Genomic DNA, 19442 nt, shown 5'->3' with positions numbered 1-19442 from the left:
AATCACCTCTGGTGGACTTTCAGATTTGGAAATATTGAAAAGCTGTAAGTCATTGGACGAGTTATTTCATCTCTGTCTCAATATCCTCATTTTGCAAAATAAGAGTGAATTATACTTATGTAAGAGGAAATGAGAAGATCAAGGAAGTTGTTAAAAAGATTAAATGAGAGAAGTGTGCATGTTACTGATGCAAGTGTAGCCAGCCCGGGGTCTGGGCACCTCGTAGTCAAGTCATAGTGGGAAGTAGTAGTTAGTTTGCAGCCATCCTGGAAGTAATAGTGACCGCTTCTCCTGTGCTTGTGCTCCTGTGCTCTCCTGTTGCTGTGGTTTGGGATGCATTGGGACCGGACTAGAACATGGTGTCGTCATATAGTTACTCCCTGTCTTTGAAGGGCTCAAGACGTCTTCCGCCAGGCCATGAAATCCCCAAGTGTCCTCCTCCATGTGCTTCCACCTCAAAACCGTGAACAGTATGAAAAATCAGTCATCGGACCGCTTAACATCTTTGGTAACAACGATGGCGTTTTGAGAACAAAGCTGCCGCCTCCTGTGCATGGAATATCAGGAATAAAAACCGTGAATCTCACGGGGACAGGGAGTCCTGAAGAAGATGCATTGACTTCCCTGCAACAAAGCAAGAGCCCCCGAGTCCCAAGACTGGGTAGAAAGCCATCTTCTCCCTCACTCTCCCCTCTCATGGGGTTTGGCAGCAAGAAAAATGCAAAGAAAATTAAGATTGACCTCAAGAAAGGTAATTATTAAATTATGCTTAATAGCATTCTATTATTGTAACATGTAAAACTGGTTAAGAGAAATGCATTAAGGCTAATTTTGTTAATTCCCCATTTAATTGTATCAAAGAATAGATTTAAGTAGGGTACTTAAATTTTTTGAAATTGTACTACTTTCTTATTCTTTCCTTCTGGAGAGTATAGAGTATTTGAACAAAAAAAATATATAAAGACATGTTGGGAGATGGAAAGAACCACTGCAAACTCGAGAAAAACATAACACTAAAGAAGCCCTGAAATTCAGTGGAACCCTTTTTTCAGCAAGAGGAGTGATTTTTGTAGCACCTTGTAGGTCAAGTCCAAAAGGTGCTTTTATGGTTTCTGGTTTTCTACGGTAGTTTTATACCAGCTAAACATTTAGTTCCCAAAGAGCAAGTATGTGATCATTATAATTGATAATTATTATATATAATTATATAATTGAAATTTCACTAATTCAACACTGCAATTTTTCAAAACATACTTAATTTAATAACCCTACCTTCATCTTTACCAACTTTTCTATGCATTTCAAGCCCAGATCAATGAGACTAGGGCATGCATATACATGCATATTTATGCGGTATTATACATACATACACACATAAGCGTTCATCCGCTTCTGTGCTTTTGTTTCGTAACCTCCTGATGATCCCTTCCCCCACTGCAGCCTTCTGCAATCTGATGTGATTTTCAAGATGCAATTCAAAAGAAACCAAAATCTCAAATTTTTTCTGAATTAATATACAGAATTTAATGATCACAGGGTAGTTTTAAAACACTCATTAACATATATCAAGAGAAAGTAACATATACCCTTAATTAGGATACAGTGGTTATTTTGAGAGATCCTCGGTCAACGTTTTGTTCCCCCCCCCGTTAAGAATTCTGTCCTGAGAAAATACTGTATTGACTAGGAAGTACAAATTCTCCAGTGTGCCTAGCAATTAGACTTTTTATATAAATTCATCAGGGTTCTTTTTTTTTGGTACAAATTATCCAGCTATGTATAACACATGGGATCGAATGCTTTGAGGACAGATAAATCAGACACAAAACATAACCTTAAGACTCCATCAGAAAGTATTAAATGCAAAAATAAAGCATATGACATCACAACTGTACTTTAGGAAGATTAATCTGACAGCAGAATGATACACCAAAGAAGAGATCAAGCAGTGAAATTTCAATAAAAGATACACTGCATCTGTCTAAATATAATATGCATGCCTTGTCTGGTGGCTGGATGTAGGAGTGGGGGGAAAGAGAGAGAGAGAAAGAGAATTGCAAATGGCTTATTCAATGGTGATGCCATTACTAGAAATTAGAATTTTTAGTAGATGGGTATGTGTGAAACCTAGGATCTGAATTAGAGAAGGGAGATCATAGTGAAGTTTGGAATGCTGGTGGAAGTATGTGCATGGTCATATGTAGGAAGCTGACACCAGAGAAATTAGGGCCAAAGAGACTTAGGTGTCATATAGGAAGATGGTACTTGGAGCCAGGAGCTGGCCAAGGCAGAGAATCTAGAGAACAAATTGTACCAGGTAAAAGCCTGGGGAACATGTATGTTCATGTGGGAAAACCGTGGGTGAGGGAGAGTGACAAACATAATGTGATCAGAGAGGTAGGAAAATAATCAGAAAATAAAGGTCTGAAAACCAAAGAGCAGGGCATTAATTTCAAGAACACAATTGGGGAGAAATGTCAAAGTAGAGAAAAGGTAGAGAAATCAGAATAGGAAAAATTCGTGGATGTACTCATGGGTAGGTCATTGGTGATGGAAGGCTGAAGAAGAAGCATTGTTTAGTGTAGAGATATTTGAACATACCTTTAGATAAAGTGAAAACCACATACTGGACGAGAGAGAGTGGATGTGCAAGAGTGAGGGAGGGGACAATGGGACACAGCATCCAAGGAACTGAGACCCAGGTGCAGGGAGCTGCAGGGAGTCTAGCTGAGTGAGTGCCTGACAAAGCTCATGTCAGATGCCCTTTGGCTTCTCATAGTTTACTGAGAAATCAGTCTCCTGGGTTTCCTGGATAACATGTGGTGTCTCTTCTGGTGCCTCAATAAACGAACGTGTTACACATCCGCATTGGGCCCTAAATTCACTTTGAAACCGTCATGGCCTGTCAGAAACTATAGTCCGTGTTTGCAGCCAGAACAACTGAAGTGTATTTAAAATATTTGCTGGAACGTAAATATTTACTTACTTACATTAGTCTAAATTAGGTAGATTTCACTGTAAGGTTTCTACTTAAGGTGATCGTGCATTTTCCTGGTCTTACACACTAGGCCCCGAAGGACTGGGTTTCACTGTTGTTACCAGAGACTCCTCCGTACATGGGCCTGGTCCCATTTTTGTAAAAAACATTTTACCAAAGGGAGCAGCAATAAAAGATGGCCGCCTGCAATCAGGGGACAGAATTTTGGAGGTAAGTATTGGAATTAATATCTTCAATAAAATATCCTGGATGTTTAAACAAATATATTAATATTCATACTTTGAATATAAAAATTGAAAATTCTCACTTGCAGACAAGAGAAGGACTTTAATTATATAAAAACAAGCTGACTGTAAGCCCTCCCCCGCCCCCCGCCATAGCGTGAGTGATATAAGGACAAGTAACACTGAAAACTTTTCCCTATTTTCTGCTTCTTATATCTACCTCTTAGGGTCTCTGGGAATTTGGATCATCCAGGAATTTAGCATAAATGCAATTAAGGCTAAGACATTTCAGAGTTATAGTCAAACTCTGGTAATAGTTTCTTTAAACTTCCCACAGGAATAGGCCGGCCTGTCTCACGTTGATCTATACCTACAAAGAGGGGTTTGAAACACCCCAAAGCACGAGACTTCCCCCCATGGGTCTTTGTTTGATAGCATCATCTTCTTCACGAAATACATATTGTTAACTTACCTTTCAAGAAATCATCCTCATTGAGACTGGTTTTATTTAACTTTCTCCTGGCATAGAAGCAAGACTATAAATTTTTATATAGTTCTAGATTATGAAAAAGATGGACCAAATAACTAATATAGCTCCAAATTATAACTTCCAATAATCGATGATAACCTGGAGACTATAATTTTCAAAGATGGAGAACGGTATTTGTAACAGAAGACTTTTACTTCCAAAGAAATTTGCTATGTGATTGCGGCCCATTGTTTGCTTTTTAAGCATTAGCAGAAAATGGTGCCAGTTAAATGTCTGAAATCTACTTCTTTCCCACTTAAGGAGTCATTCTCTCTGTCGCTTTGATATGTCTTCCTAAAAATGTAATACCCTCGGTGAAACTATTAATTACTGAGTGTCTTAACCCGGGGCCCGGGGCTGCTCATCCGCCCGTCCGCTTCCACCCCAGGCTGGGGGGCACCTGCGGGTGCCGCGGTGCGCTAGCTCGCCAGGTCCAGGCGCGTGCTCGTCTGGCTTTGAGCGCGCCTCTGTCGCGGGTCCTTTCCTGAAGGAGGGAGAGAAAATAGGGCAGGAGAAGGGAGACGCAGAGAGTGAAGACAGCACACGGTTTCCGATCAAGCCTCTAGCTTCTATATTCTTCTTCTCCTTCCTTTATTAAGAAAATAATTCCTCTTATATAGAATTTTGGGGCAGAGAACTGACCCAGATGGGTTACCAGGTAAACAGAGTCAAATGCATATCAAAAGAAGCGCCCAGACTTGCCTCTGCAATGCTGGGGAGGGGAAGCTAGCACTGAATAATCCAAAATACAGTTTTGATCTTTTGTGCACTTTGGCCACTCCACGTCTGGCCCAGCATGACCACCGCCAAAGTCTTGGACCAGGAAATGGCGATCTCCAGCCTCCAGATGCAAATCTTGTTTACCGGTTCACTCCCGGGAGAGTGATAATCCAGGCAGCCAGAAAACTTGGCGGCTTCCGACAGCTGAGTACCTAAAGGGATCTCGCACTGTAGTCATGGTGGTCAGTGCAGGACTGGTACTTTGAACATGATTGGTTTGGGCCCATGTATACAGTTTTCATCTTTTTAGAGCTTTATTGCTACATACTTGTGGGAACCATCTAGGGCAGAAGGAGATGGAAGGTGTTGTGATGTGTTCATATGATGGCATCCATTAGGTAAATGGCAGAGATGTCACTGGACGAACTCAGGAAGAGCTCGTGGCCATGCTGAGGAGCACCAAGCAGGGAGAGACTGCCTCGCTGGTCATCGCCCGTCAAGAAGGAACTTTTCTTCCCCGAGAGCTGGTAATGTTCAGGTCACAGTCTCACTGAAACTTCAGTGCAGAGTTTAATATGCCCCGTGAATTCTTAATAGCCGAGAGATGAGTTCTAAGTCACAGGTTCCATTTGTAACAAAAATTGAATCACACTAAGTATTTTGTCCCATTTGGGGGTGTCATCGCTTTATGATGTTAATGTAGTGAGTTGGATAAATGCCAACAGTGCATCTTGGGTACCAATTCAAGCACCCTTTTAAGGAAGCAATTCAACATTATTCAACTAAATAAAATATCCTTTGTATGCTCTATGTTAGCTTTATGCAACACGCAGTCAGCAAAAATGGTCATGCCCTACCTTAATGTAGTTTGCAGTCTAAAAGGAAAGAAAATATAGCCAAGCATTCAAAATGATGATGGTTATGGAAAAGAATTGCAAGGCACTATAGTATCAGGTAACATGGGAATCTAGTCTTGAGGGCTGGGATACGTATCCAGAAGAAGACAATTTCAAAAGTCTTATTAAAAATGTATGTCCTTTGACCTACTAACTACTCTTCTAGTAATCTGTCCTAAACTGACCATCAAAGATGTGGAAAAAATTCACGTACCTTGATTTTTTTTCCTAAAGTCCTGTTTATTGTATTGGCTGCTGTATAACCATAAGGTATTATTTAGATAAATAACTAGATAACTCTTCAATGAGATATAATAGTTACTTAAAATGGTCTCTGTGGAGAACTGATAATAACCTGAGAAAATGCTCATAGTACATTAAGTTAAAAACTAAGTATAAAATGATATATACAGTATGATCAAATTACATTAAATATCTTCAAAAAAAACAAAAATGGCAGGAAATACACCCAGAATGTTGGGATTATGAGAGATTTTTGTTTTCTCATTTTTAAAATAATGAACACATATTATTTTATTAGTGACATATGTATTTAAGAAGACTATAGAAAATTCACAGGTCTTTTATGACTAATAGCAAAAAGAAATAGATGTGATAAAAGGACTTTTAATTACCCCTTCTTTTTTTGATTTTATTTCTTTTGCCTCTAAATAAGAAATGACAAAGGTACATATAGGTAATAAGACAGGTTTCCAGAATTAGATCATCAGAACTGGTGAGGGTTAGTGGAGAAAGCTGACTGTAGTTAGCTTGCAAAAAGGAAATTTTAGGACGTATTTGATTCCTAGAGAATAGGTAAAGAGTTATTCTATGGATTAATATGTTTCTTCAGGTGGTTTATATCCGTTAATATACTTATGTATTAATTTGATGAACAGTTTATGAAGTACATCCATGCACTAAGTTGGAGGTTCTGGAGATGCAAAAATAATTGAGACTCATTTCCCGCCCTCCTTGAGCTGGTACCAAAAGAATTATTTGGAAGTGATAATATTACAAGTTACAGTAGTTTCTAACTGTTGGAGCTGTTCAAGAAGAAAATAGACGACTTAGAATATTGAAACAGAGCCAGCCTTAACCATTTGTCAGACACGCTCTAGGAAAAATTCTCCCATTGATAACATGGTAAGACTAGATAAGCTCTAAGATATCTACTCTAACCCTGATATTCTGTTATGTATGTTGATATTCATGTTTGAATATGCAGCCTTCCTGAATCACTTCTCTCATATATTAATAATGCTCCTAGTACTGACCCCCTTCCCTCCATGTTTCCAGTCCTTCTTTCTCTTTCACATCATCTTGTCCATTTTTCCCTTTCCCCTTTTGAATGCTCTAGGAAAATCTGCAGTAAAACAGGGAAGGGAAGAAGATTACGTGGTATAAGCCATAAAAACTATGCTGCCCACCTCCTTTTCTCCACATGATCCCTCCATTCCCAGCCATTTTGGAAGGAAGAATCTTGAATTTCAGTCTCACTTCCTCACTGAAGCTTCTTATTCTTCAGAAATGCTGCAGAAACTTGGGATCCAGATTTTTTTTCTAAAATGCAGGTGGATTTTTCTTTCCATCACTTATTTATGTAAAGACTTTGATCTTTCTCTCCAAAAGTCACAGTGAGAAGAAATAATTAGAAAGAGGCAGCATGTGTATATAACAGGAAGCCCTTTTACTTCTTGTGCAATTCTTTGGTTGCTTGAGATAAAACATTGGTGGGACTATGCACTTGTTTCAGGGATAAGAACAAGCAAAGAAGTTTTGACCCTGTATTCTGTTAAACTGTGATCCTGCATGTAAAACCCTGTATAGAAAGAGAAACATTCCAGCCAGCAAAAGAACCAAATACCAGAGCTCCAGCTAAGAACTCAAACCCTCTTGAGACCTTAGTTTCCCATCTATTAGTTTCTTATACCCCTTTCCTATCTATATGCCTTCTAGCATTCCTAACTTCACAGCTAATTCCTTCTTCCTGGAAGCTTTCTGCCTGCCCCAGGAAAGGGGTAGAGGGGTGCTGACCTTACCCCAGTTTGAAACTCTGAATACAGTCTCAATCAAAATACAATTGCATCTGAAAATGAATAAATGTAATAATAGAATTTTCAGAGTAAAGAGAGCCCAAAGAATCCGTATGTCTGACTCTAATTTTGCACATGAAAACCACAGGTCCGATGTGGTTAGCTAACCTACTGAAGATCCCTTATTGCTCAGGAACTAGAGACCTAGGTTGCTTAAGGCTTAGTATCGTCTCTGGAGTGTAACTCTGCAAGCCCACCATCATGTAATGTTTCTGTGTGGTTTAGAGCAGCTCACAAAATGATTCTTAAGGTTCAGTTTTCTCATCTGTACCATAAAATTGTTGTAAAGATTAGAAGAGATCATCCATGCAAAGCTCTTGGCATAGTTTCTGGCCAGTTGTAAGTTCTCAATATATGTCAGTTGCAATTAATCTAGTACCTTGCCACCTCTGTAGAATCAAACACAATAAAAACACAATACTATATATTTTTAATATTTATTTATTATTTTTGAGAGAACGAGCATGAGGAAGGGAGGGACAGAGAGAGAGAGGGACACAAGGAATCTGAAGCAGCTTCAGACTCTGAGCTGTCAGCACAGAGCCCAACTCGGGGCTCAGATTCATGAACGACGAGATCATGACCTGAGCCAAAGTCAGACACTCAACCACTGAGCCACCCAGGCGCCCTGATAGACTTTAGATACATTATGGAGAAAATAGATTTATTCGGGCTTGCCTGGGACTAACTGCTATTTTGAACAGTGATTTTTTGTTATTATTTGAATATACACACTGGTATCCAAAATACTGAATTACAGGGGCACCTGGGTGGCTCAGTCGGTTAAGCGTCTAACTTCAGCTCAGGTCATGATCTCACAGCTTGTGGGTTTGAGCCCCATGTCGGGCTCTGTGCTGACAGCTCAGAGCCTAGAGCCTGCTTTGAATTCTATGTCTGCCCCTCTGTCTCTGCCACCTCTCCCACTCACTCTGTCCCTCTCTCAAAAATAAATAAAAAACAGTAAAAAAAAAACCCCAAAAAACAAAATACTGAATTACCAAAAAAAAATTTTGTTTGAAACTGAATCCATAAGTCAAGCAGCTTGTGTATATTAGTTCACTCTCATTTAATAGAATTTAGTGAAATTTGATTTCTGTCCCCAAAAGTGACATCATAGGCCAAGCCCACCAGGGAGCATATTACATTAATTGTGCATCTGTGAGACTATGAGTACAAATAAATTATTTGTTCCTTTTGGTTTTTTAGTTTTATGCCAAATTTGGAGAGCATGTGGTTAGTATCCATTCTCCTAGAATTCTCTGACAAACAGTCTAGACGTTTTAAAAATATTTGACTTGTAATTATCTAAATATGTGGGATAGTCTTTGTAGCCCCAACAAAGCACCAAATTCTTGATGATTGTAAGCACTGGAGTAGTGTGGACCCAGAATCTTTGTTCTGGAGAAATATGGAATAGTCTTCTTTGTGCAGCCCAAATGCCTTCCTTGAGTGCTAAATAGCAAGAATCCTACAGAAGTTTAAAGAGAGGTCATGTTTGGCATGCACGGTACTATTTCAGTGTGAGTTGGTTCGTAGTGTGACACGCACTGCACTCTTTGAAAGAGCAAAATGAAGAACAGTGTGCTATGAGATGCGTTTTTGTATTTTTCTTTCAAGAAATTGAAGGTGTTATCACTTTGGTCTCTCCTCCCTTATCATGATTGATGCACACACTTGACTTGCCACTGAAAATCTGGCAGGAAAAAGGAAGGACAGCACTTCCTGCTTTTGTCTTGTTCTATCTCCTTTGAAGAAAACAAACCGTGTTTATTGTTTTCCTGTTCTGAGAAACCGTCCTGGCCCTTTTCTTAAGCCTTGCTGTTTCATGAGCTCTCAACCCCCATAACAGCACTGCTCTGCCTGTTTTCTGACAGTCCAATCTTCCTTATTTCCTTGTTATCTTAGCTTCTTGTAAAGTCTCAACACGTAACAGCCGAGGGAGCATGTGGTCAGCAGTTACACAGGAAGTCCCAATATAGGATGGTATCTCGGATGTAACCCTCTGTCATTCCAAAGGCCTGAATGCCCCCTTCCTGGCCATTTCTCCTGACCTGCCACATGAGAACTGTGCTGAATTCTTTCATTTGTGAGTCCATGTCCTTTTTCCTGAGCAACTGGTTAGGATCACGAATTTAGAAGCTTATGGAGCCAAAACTTCATGCCATCTGTGGCAGGCAGGGCTAAAAATCAGATGAGAGGAATTCATGTACTAACCTCGCAACTATTTAGCTCTTTCTAGTATCTTTACCAAAAGAACTGTGTTTCAAAGGTAATCTTTCCTGAATCCCAGACTGGAAGATCCTTTGATGTCTTCACCCCCTGACTGTGTGAGAGTTTATTAAAGAGGTATTTATATAAGGAACATTTTTGCAAAAGGGACTTTGAGATTAGTGTTGGTAATAGAATCTGAAGGTGAAACTGTCGCATCTGCAGTGAAATAAAACTGCACTACTTTACCAGGGGTTGGTTGGCTATGTTCTGGAACAGACATGCTCTGTGAGTTCTTTTCCATCCCTGATCACCAAAATTCTTGTTTTCTTATGCAAAGTGTCAGTATAGGAAAGATCATGACAGACTACAGGTTTTCTATTGATTCTGTGCTTTTATTTTTTTGAGAGCTTCAGAGAGAGAGAGAGAAAGAGAGAGAGAGAGAGAGACTGTGTTGTTTGTCACATAAGTGCTTGGGCTTGCACACTCATATGCATGTCTTCCTTTCATTTATTGGGGAAGGGAAAAAAAACGTCATGCCATTTCTTTGTTAACCTTTTTAATGTTTCATGTTCTGACCTGCTGCCTTATCTTTAAATTATCCTGAAAATCACAGCAACCCCTGGTGGGTAAAACGAGCTGAGAAAATTTCGAATGTATTTATAATTTCTACCTGCCAGTTTCTCCTGCTAGTAAATGCTGGCCTCTGCACGTGGGATTAACTATATTTCAAGCAAGCACGTTGCTCCTGCCTCGCATGATCGAGATTCAAAAGTTAGCCATGTTTGTCGTGTGGATTTGACCTTCACTTAGGAATATTGCTTTTGCTGAGGGAAAAAGAAGATACACATGTGTGTGCCCACGCCCCTAATATCTGCCGAGTTCAGTGGAACCCAGCACTATCATATTTACCCATCCCTGCGGCCACATTTGCAAATGACATGGGGGTTCCGACCCCTTGACTGTTTATCTTCTTATGAAGTGAAAAATTCATACCTTCAAATGTCAGATTATTTAATATCATAAATCATGCAAGAATTCTCGTTTGAAATCTTAGATGAACCTCATTTAACTGATATATTATTTTATTCCCTTTGGCTGTTAGATTCAAATGATCCCATGCTTAATTAACCAAGGTACTTAAGGAAGAATGAATATTATAGCAGCTATTTGTGGATAAGTAGCAGAAATTGAAGGATGATTTCAGAATGATTTGTCTACCTAAACCAAAGTGCAGGAGTTATGTTTTGGAATTTAAATAATTATGCAGGAAACAAACGCAGCTATATTTTATGGGTTCTCCGAATAACACAGTTCTTATGACTTATGGTGGAATCCTTGCTAAAATATAGTCTCCATTTCTGCTTCTCTCTTCTGTAATTTTTTCCCTCCTTAGTGCAGTTCCACTCAGTCAATAATTCAGTTAATCCTAGTCATGGTTCTGCAGCATGAACTCCAGAGATTCATAAGATGCGTTCAGGTCCTCAAGGAGCTTCTACCTATAAAGAAAAAGCAATAGTTATGAGTTGATCAAATTATGCAATTAAGTATTATGGGGATTATAAAGTTGGGAGGCCAAGAAAACCTTTAAGAATAGGACAGTATTTGAGAAAGGTCTTAATTGAGTAGGATTTCAAAAGTAAGGCTTACGGGGGAAAGAAACAGTATCTTCAAATACTCTGAGATCAGAAAACATAAAATACATCAAGGAGACAGTAGGAAGCCCAACTTGACAGCTTACTGAGCAAGGGCTAACATGAGAAATCGTGTTGTTTGGAATAAGTTGGAAGGGGTGAAGAGACTTTAGGGTACCTGCTAAGAGCTTCTTGTATTTGGCTTTAATGTAATTGTTAGGAGCCTGGGATCTGGGATCAGTCGGCTGGGCTGAATCCTGGCTCTACCACTGCTTGGCTGAATGGTCTTGATTAAGTTGCCTCCCTGAGCCCCCATTCCTCTTCTCTAATGCTGGTATTAGAGTAACGCTTACCTAAAAGACTGTTAGCATTAAATGTGTGTAAGGTGTTTAGAATAGGCCACACAGAATGTGAATCCCTGCTTTGTAGTCTTACTCAACCTCTCTGTGCCTCAAGTTCCTCATTTGTCAAATGAGGATAACAGCACCTACCTTATAGGGTTGTTGTGAGAATTAGCTGAGCACAGATGCTAATATGCGGTGAGTGTCAAATAACATTATCCTCTGTTGTTATTTCCTGTGCCTAGTGCACACTATATGTTTAGTAAATATTTGTTGATTGAATAAATGAAAGCTACACATTAGTAAAGCAAATGGTAGAGAAGGTTGGAAAAGGTATTGGTAAAGGTGCTGTGTTTCCTACTCTGTCTGTCTAATCTGCATCTCATGCATTATCCTTACTGCTACAATTATTTTAAACCAAGTAGAAATAATATGCAGCGATTTCCTCATATTTCAGGACATTAGCAATATCTAGTTACAACTGCACCAACACAGCAAGTATAGGGATAGTATTGATAGACTATAAATGACAATTTAGATTAAATAATCATGAATACATTTCCATAATCTAGTTGTACAATTTACTTATAAAGACATACACAAACAATAAGTATCATTACCTAATATTTTAAAATATTAGATATTTTTTAAGTATTAGAATCATTTTAAAATATTTTTTTAAGTGTTTCATCTCAATTGAATTGGTTCTCAAAGTGTGGTCTCAGATCAGTAGAAAAGCATTACCTCAGAGATTTTTTATATGTACAGGCTCTTTTCAGACCTGAGGAGTCAGAAAACTCTAGGGTTGGAGCTAAAGATATGGTTTAGAGGTGCCTGGCTAGCACAGTTGATAGAGCATGTGACTCTTGATCTCAGGGTTGTGAGTTCAAGTCCCACATTCGGTGTGGAGCCTACTTAAAATTAAAAAAAATTATCTTAACAAGCTCCCCAATAGTGTTGATGCTTACTCAAGTTTGAGAATCATTAGAATAGTGGTTTTGTTATAAAGAGCAAAGGCCTATAGGATAACTTAGTATCTGTAACTGAAGAGCTGTCATGGCCAAATTTTCAACTTTATGTTTCCATTCTGCAAACAATATGTTGCTCCAGAAGAAATAATTCTGTGAAAAGTTTAAGACCACTTGAGTTTTGTCTCTTTGGTCCTGTGGCCCTCGTTTTGGCAAAGGGCCCGTGCAGAGCACAATCCAGTTACTCAACTCAATTACACCTGATTCATTTAGGCAGACTCAGTTGTACTTGACTTTTTCAGGCCCAACTCGATTGTGCACTGAAATTTCCACACTCAATTTGATTGTGCTCAAAATTTGTTACATGCCACCTTGTAACTTGTAGATTTAAACACATACCAAAGAGAGGTGCTTCTAGAGCAGTTTAGAAGATTGGGTTATTGGTCTTTATTTCCAGTTACACCTCCGTCCCTTCTCCCCTCCTCTCTGCCTCCAAGATGGCTCCTTCCATGGACCATATTCTACCATTCCCCACCCTGCTGTGGCTGAGCTCATGGCAAAGGTTTCAGAGCACTTAAGAAAGTGATCATCATTTACTGTCACAAAGCAACTATGTTTAGCTATTCCTATCTATCTTAAAAATGGGGGAAATGAGTCATAGAGACATTGCCCCTTACCAAAATTTACACTGTTTGTCAAAATCAGAATTTTTTTAAGACTTCTACCTCACTGAGTTGAGCATCACAGTTTCTCTCAGTTACGCTCTGTCCTAAGTGACTAGGTCCTTAATGCATTTCGTAGCCCACAAGCCTGAGGGATTAGGAGTCAGTCGCTACTCCCTGTGAAGTACTTACACCTGAAAGAATTTTACTGGACCCTCATCAGCAAAATCTAGCCTTGATAAAATAGATGATGATAAAAGCTCGGTTTGAGCATTTCTAGAACACAGGGAGGCAGGGCGGCCATTTTGCCCCATTGTATGGCTTCCAGGTGTCAGAATGAAAATACTTAATGATTTTTACCACAAGACTGGTTTTGTTGGAGGTTGGAAGGTAGTGGAAGAATAAGTGTTCTACGCTGGAAAGAAGCTCTCATGACATTTCAGAGGACTGGAGCCCAATTACATTCTCCTGCAGTATTAAGGATGAAGAACCATGAGATTCGGCTATCCTCTCCGGCACAAAACATATGTCTTTTGAGTGGCCACTGTGGCCATGATTAGGCTTCTGGAGTTTAGAAAAAACATATTTTCTAAACATACATGTTTAAACAGCTCAGAAGAATTAATATTGTAACCGACCACAGATTATATCCTTCTTATTATCCAGTTATCCAAATGTTTCCAATAATTCATGCCAGCTGTTGATATGGAGCAGCTGGATAAGAAGGCAGTTACAAAACTCGGGGGATGACCTTGATTTGCTTAATTACCGGGATGCCTGCGATCAGTGCGTTTGTTAAGGTACATTTGGTGTAAGATAAGGAAATGCACTCATTTTGTAAAGGATATTTAAAAGATTAAGGAAAAGAAAGTACAGCCTTAATTGATCATGGTTAACTCTCCCAGCTGTTATCAAAGTAAACACAGAACATGTGAAACTGCCACTACAGCCCATTTCATTTTGAAAGTGTATTTGGAGGTTTGAACGTGTTTCATCTGCCTGTTTTTTTCAGGAAAATGTGTGATCTTTATCATTAAAGAATATCAGCTGAAGATTCTTCCCCTCCCCTCTCCTAAGGGGGCTGATAAAACAGAGATAGACACTTAAATCACAATCTGTTGCCACTTACCTCTTCCCATGCCCGTCCCCAAAGATTCTCTGGGCGATGACTTTTAAATATGTTCTCATTATTTTTAATGAGTGTGCAGAACACATGACGCATAATGCACGAATAGATAGGTGCCCTTTTACTGAACTTGTCAGATATAATAAAACGTTGAAGAAGTTAAGATGCATTTTTCTTTAAGATATTATAATTATTTAAATTAAGATGCCCAAGTACAAATCACATACTCTTGGCTTCCTGTTGCTGCCTAAATGAAGCCCCACAACAGCCCCAATGGTCTCTCTGAAAAGAATGTTTAATCACAAACATTAAAAAGACAAAAGAACATTTAATATTGTTATGTCTCTTTAAGTTTACCCTTCCTTAAATCTGCCCCAATGGCAGGATATTCAATTATAAACGAGTTCAAGTATGTTTCCTGGCCACTTATTGAGTTATATGAAGGACTTTTATCACCTAGTCTTTCCGTAATTAATTCTTTACATTTCTTAGAGGCTTAGGACCAAAGGAAGGATTGTTTAACAGCTGGAAATGTGGTTGGAATTTCCTTACATTTCCTCATTCTCTCCTATTACTTCCTCTCTTCTTTCTTCTGACCTATCATCCTGCCTTTCTGGAAGCAAATCACACTCAGTGTGGTATCTATTACAGAATATATTTAACTTTTTAAGGTTTATTTATTTGTTTTTAGAGAGACTGGTGGGAGAGGTAGAGAGAGAGGGAGAGAGAGAATCCCAAGAAGGTTCCACACTGCCAATGCAGTACCCAGTGTGGGGCTCGAACTCAAGAACCAGGAGATTATGACCTAAGCTGAAACCGAGAGTTGGACACTTAACCAACTGAGCCACCCGGGTGCCCCTATTACAGAATGTATTTATTTCTACATTACATTTCTACATTTAAATGCCAGGTGGTGATGAACATGGAGGTAATACTAGTAGAATGGAGAAAAATATTCCCTGAAGCAATAAAGCCTCCCCTTGACAGTTGTTATTTGTATATATTGAAGTCTCTGGCTCCTAGTTTATGGAACTGTTGGCTTTAGCACCCTGCAGGGAAGTTACAGACTTAAATGGCTCATCTTCTCCCTCCTCTCCTTCCCAGAAGCTATATATTTCATACATAGACCCTTGACTTCCCACTGGAGGGGGAAAACACACAGAAACAAACAAGCATAAAAACTGAAAATGGCAAAACACAAAAACACCCAACCAAAATATCTTACCCATTACTTGCTTGCACTCCATCTCCCTGAGGCCAAATGTTTCTCTTCTATGATACTCATAAAGATATCAGCATTCAGGAGAATTGTCTCCATTTCTGGGTCAGTATTGATGATAAAAGGACTTAGTTGTTCAACAAATACTGAACACCTACTTTTCCTAGTTTAGTTGATCAAGTATTTATTAAACGCGTATTGGTACTAGATGCTGTGTCAGACTGGGTATTTTAAAATATACTAAGATGTGATTCCTGAACTCCAAGCACTTATAGATAATGCCGAGAGTCATTAGAGAAACAAGAATATGGTGTACGACCTATTATCTGTGGGGAAGGCTAATTAATGGGAGGAAAATAGTTGCACATTTTTTTTGGTTGTAAATTTAAGGAACAAGCCAAGAGGTTTTTGGTGAGCCAGAAGTTATATAAAAGGAAGAAACCAATGAGGACTTCAAAATTATTTTTAAAATATATTAATGAGATGGGATTCTGTTTAGGCCAGGAATTTATTCAAAGAAACAAGAAAAGTAGAAAGTCCAGGGATATGTAGGAACATGAGCCAATAGCAGGAAAGAAAACTGAAGAAAAGGAAGAAATAGAGGAAAGGAACATTTTGGCCTTAGTGATAATATTGTTGGCTACTTATGCTATCATGTGAGCAAAGTTTACTCATCTATAACAAGACCATTTCTAGGGACAATATAGAAATCTATCAGATTTCAGGTCTGTTTCATGCCCTCTTTTATAAAATTCATGTTTGTAAGTTATCTGCGTATAAGTTCTGCTTTTGGGTTTGTTCCTGTAGCTTGGATTTAACTGGAACATCTCCTAGGCGGAAGATTCAAGATGGTCTCCTCTACATGGCTGTCAGCTGGTGCTGGTTGTTGGGTGGGGCACCTTGGTTCTAGTTAATGTGTCTTCTCATCCTCCAGAAGGCCAGTCCAGCTTACTTGCATGGCATTCCCAGGACAATAAAAACAGAAGATGCAGGGGCTCTGACTTGCCTTGCAGCTTGTAGAGTGTCACTTGTGCCTCATCCTCTTTGTTAAGGCAAGTCACAAAACTTATTAGGATTCAGGGGTTGGGTGGTTAGAGTCCGTGCTTGGCTGGAAAGAACAGCAAAGTAACACTTCAAAGAGGCATATGTCACTGGGCCAAATATTATTACAGTCTCTCGCTGTAGGTTAGGAAAGCTGAAGAGAACACTGTTCTGTAGCAGAAAGCGTATTATTTGGGGATGTAACATGCACATTATTGACCTAGGACTACCACTCTAGATGTTCACGTTTAGAAAAGTCATTTAACTCCTTGGGTCTTATCTTTCTAAATCCCATTCACAAAGAAATTATTGAGTTCTTTCTTGATGTAACTACAGGGTGAGAAAAGCAAAAGTAGGTGAGGTGTGCCCCTTTCCCTACTTGGTTCAACTTGTTTTAGTCTAAAAGGAAAAGTCTTGCTAAACATGAACTCTCATGCCTCCTATTGTTACTTTATGTCCTAGGTGAGAGAGAAGCTATTTCCTTCCTCTTCCCATCCCATGCAGATTTGCTTTTCTACAGTAGACACCCACAGCCTGGATTGGGGATTTGGGAATAAGAGTTGAATTATGGAGATAATGATAAACTAACACATGCTAAAATTTTCAAAATTAAAAAATCAACAGTAAATAGGGAGAAGAGTTTCCTTATCTACAATACAAGAAGGTTGAACTAATTGGTCTCTTAGACGTCTTGCTACTGGAAAATACTATTCTCTGAATTTCTGTGCATCAAATTTTGGCATGATGCTCAATACAGATAGTGCCTTGAATTATGAATGATCTCTCTGTATATGAATGGGCCACAGGAGTCTGCCTCTGAGCGTTTGTTTGTTCTACAGTTCAGAATGCCTTGGGAGCATTTGACCTAAAGAGTGACTTCTCGTAAGTAAATGTAGAATCACATATTGCTAGCAGATATCTCCCTCATGGCCACCTTTTCAACCTTCTGCCACTGTGGTGTTTGTTGCTATAGTAGTTAAACACAAAGATGTAGCTCTTCCCCCAGTCTACTCCTGATGGCCACCATTGCTCTGGATTCCACGGAGACTTCACTCTTGTAGCCAGAGCAAAAGGAGATGTGTTCCTTCTTTCCAAAAATGAAAGTTTAGGTGTATTTTCCCATAAGACATTTTTAAATATAGCTCACCCAATAGAATGTAAATTATTACATAGTGTTATGCTTTGGAGATACTGTGGGGTGAGTCAACCCTTTTGACTAATTGAAACCTAGGCACAATTTACCAGTATTCCTTTTGACAGAGAGAAACAGAGAGTTCAAGTCGCAAGAAGCAAGTTTACAAACAAACTTAAATCCAAACTTAAAAAGTTAAATACAACCTTAAGAAAAATAGCCTGTTTTTTTTTTAGCAAAAATTGCCTTGTCTGTACCTACAGCCATAGTTTATTTAAAGCTTATTTCCATTACATATAAAGAAAAGTGAATAAATTAGAACCACTGTTCATTAAAGTTTTGACCATCTTTAATTTAGTAAAAGGTCTCGGGTTTCTGAATTCTTCAATTTGAAAATAGGTGGCGCCTGGGTGACTCAGCCAGTTAAGCGTCCAGCTTCGGCTCAGGTCATGATCTCACGGTTTGTCGATTGGAGCCCCGCATCGGGGTCTGTGCTGACAGCTCAGAGCCTGGAGCCTGCTTTTGATTCTGTGTCTGCCTCTCTCTCTGTCCCTCCCCAGCTTGTGCTCTGTCTCCGTCTCTCTCAAAATTAAACAAACATTAAAAAAATAATAATAATAATAACAAAAGAAAATAGGTCTGTGTCAACCCTAGCAACTTGTTGAAGACTTGGCAGATATTTTCAATGTAATTATTAATGCAAACCACCTCATTCCTCTTTGGTACTAGACAGGTTGTAAATAAATTATATAAATAAATATTAATGCAATTATTAACTTGATAATTTTATGTGCTATGTAGGCATGCAAAGAAATTAAAGATGAAGGCTGCTGAACTTGTCTGTGTTTGCAGATATATATAACAGTGACTTATTCCCTGTATCATGAAGAGATAGAAGTATACTAGATCGAGCCTTGTCTTCCGCTACATAACTGAGTATGATTATAAAAATATATATGCGTGTAATTTTTCATGGTGGTTAAGTTAATAACATGCCACTATAATTTGTGTACTTCTAAAATAGAAACCAAATCATGTGGGTCCTAACTGAAAAGAAAGTAAAGGCATACAGCTACAAACAAGCCAGTGGCTTACTTTTCTAAAAGCCCGACTTTTGCTGCCAGATAGCAGTTCAGAGGTTCCTCTTTAACCTGGAGGGTTTCTTACAGAAAAGAATAGCAATAGCATGTAAATGTCTTACTTCCTTCACAACCCTTTGAAAATGTAACCTGAAGATTGTGTTGCCTCTCACCCCTCAGCTCTCAATAGCTCTCAAGGGACTTGGCATGTCTTATCAGACTGGAGCAGCCAGGCCAAGGGCAGCCAGCACATTGAGAGGCCAGGGCAGTGTGATGGTCAAGGCCATTGGGCAGGTAGTGAAAGGCCTCGTGCTGTGTTAAACAAATGTGGTTTCCTTCCTGACTTCCGCAGGAGCTAATTTTGTTTTTCACTTCTCTTCTGGCCTAAGAACAATAAGGACTCATAAGGCCATTCTGCCTGTGAGGAGATGTGCATTAGATTATCATAAATCCACAGATAAAAAGTACAGTGGTCAATGAGACCAGGCATTCGTGGAGGAAATAAAAGGTTTAATTGAAAGTACTGTCCCAGGGGAATCATGACTGAGCGTGATATTGAGTAGACATTA

At 39.1% G+C, this 19442-nt stretch overlaps 1 protein-coding gene across 1 annotated transcript in view; it reads left to right on the top strand.

Annotated features, from left to right (window-relative positions):
- Positions 1-19442, top strand: part of PARD3B (par-3 family cell polarity regulator beta) — a 1000837-nt gene that overhangs the window by 551158 nt on the left and 430237 nt on the right. The window contains exons 8-10 of the mRNA XM_029934009.1: positions 393-751; positions 3069-3208; positions 4870-4998. Of these exons, the coding sequence (XP_029789869.1) occupies positions 393-751; positions 3069-3208; positions 4870-4998 (628 nt within the window). The remainder of the gene's footprint in view (positions 1-392; positions 752-3068; positions 3209-4869; positions 4999-19442) is intronic.

Source organism: Suricata suricatta, chromosome 3, assembly GCF_006229205.1.
Source record: "Suricata suricatta isolate VVHF042 chromosome 3, meerkat_22Aug2017_6uvM2_HiC, whole genome shotgun sequence".
Lineage (NCBI taxonomy): Eukaryota > Metazoa > Chordata > Mammalia > Carnivora > Herpestidae > Suricata > Suricata suricatta.
Note: the sequence above shows the minus strand (reverse complement) of the source record. Positions and strands in the feature narration are given on the sequence as shown.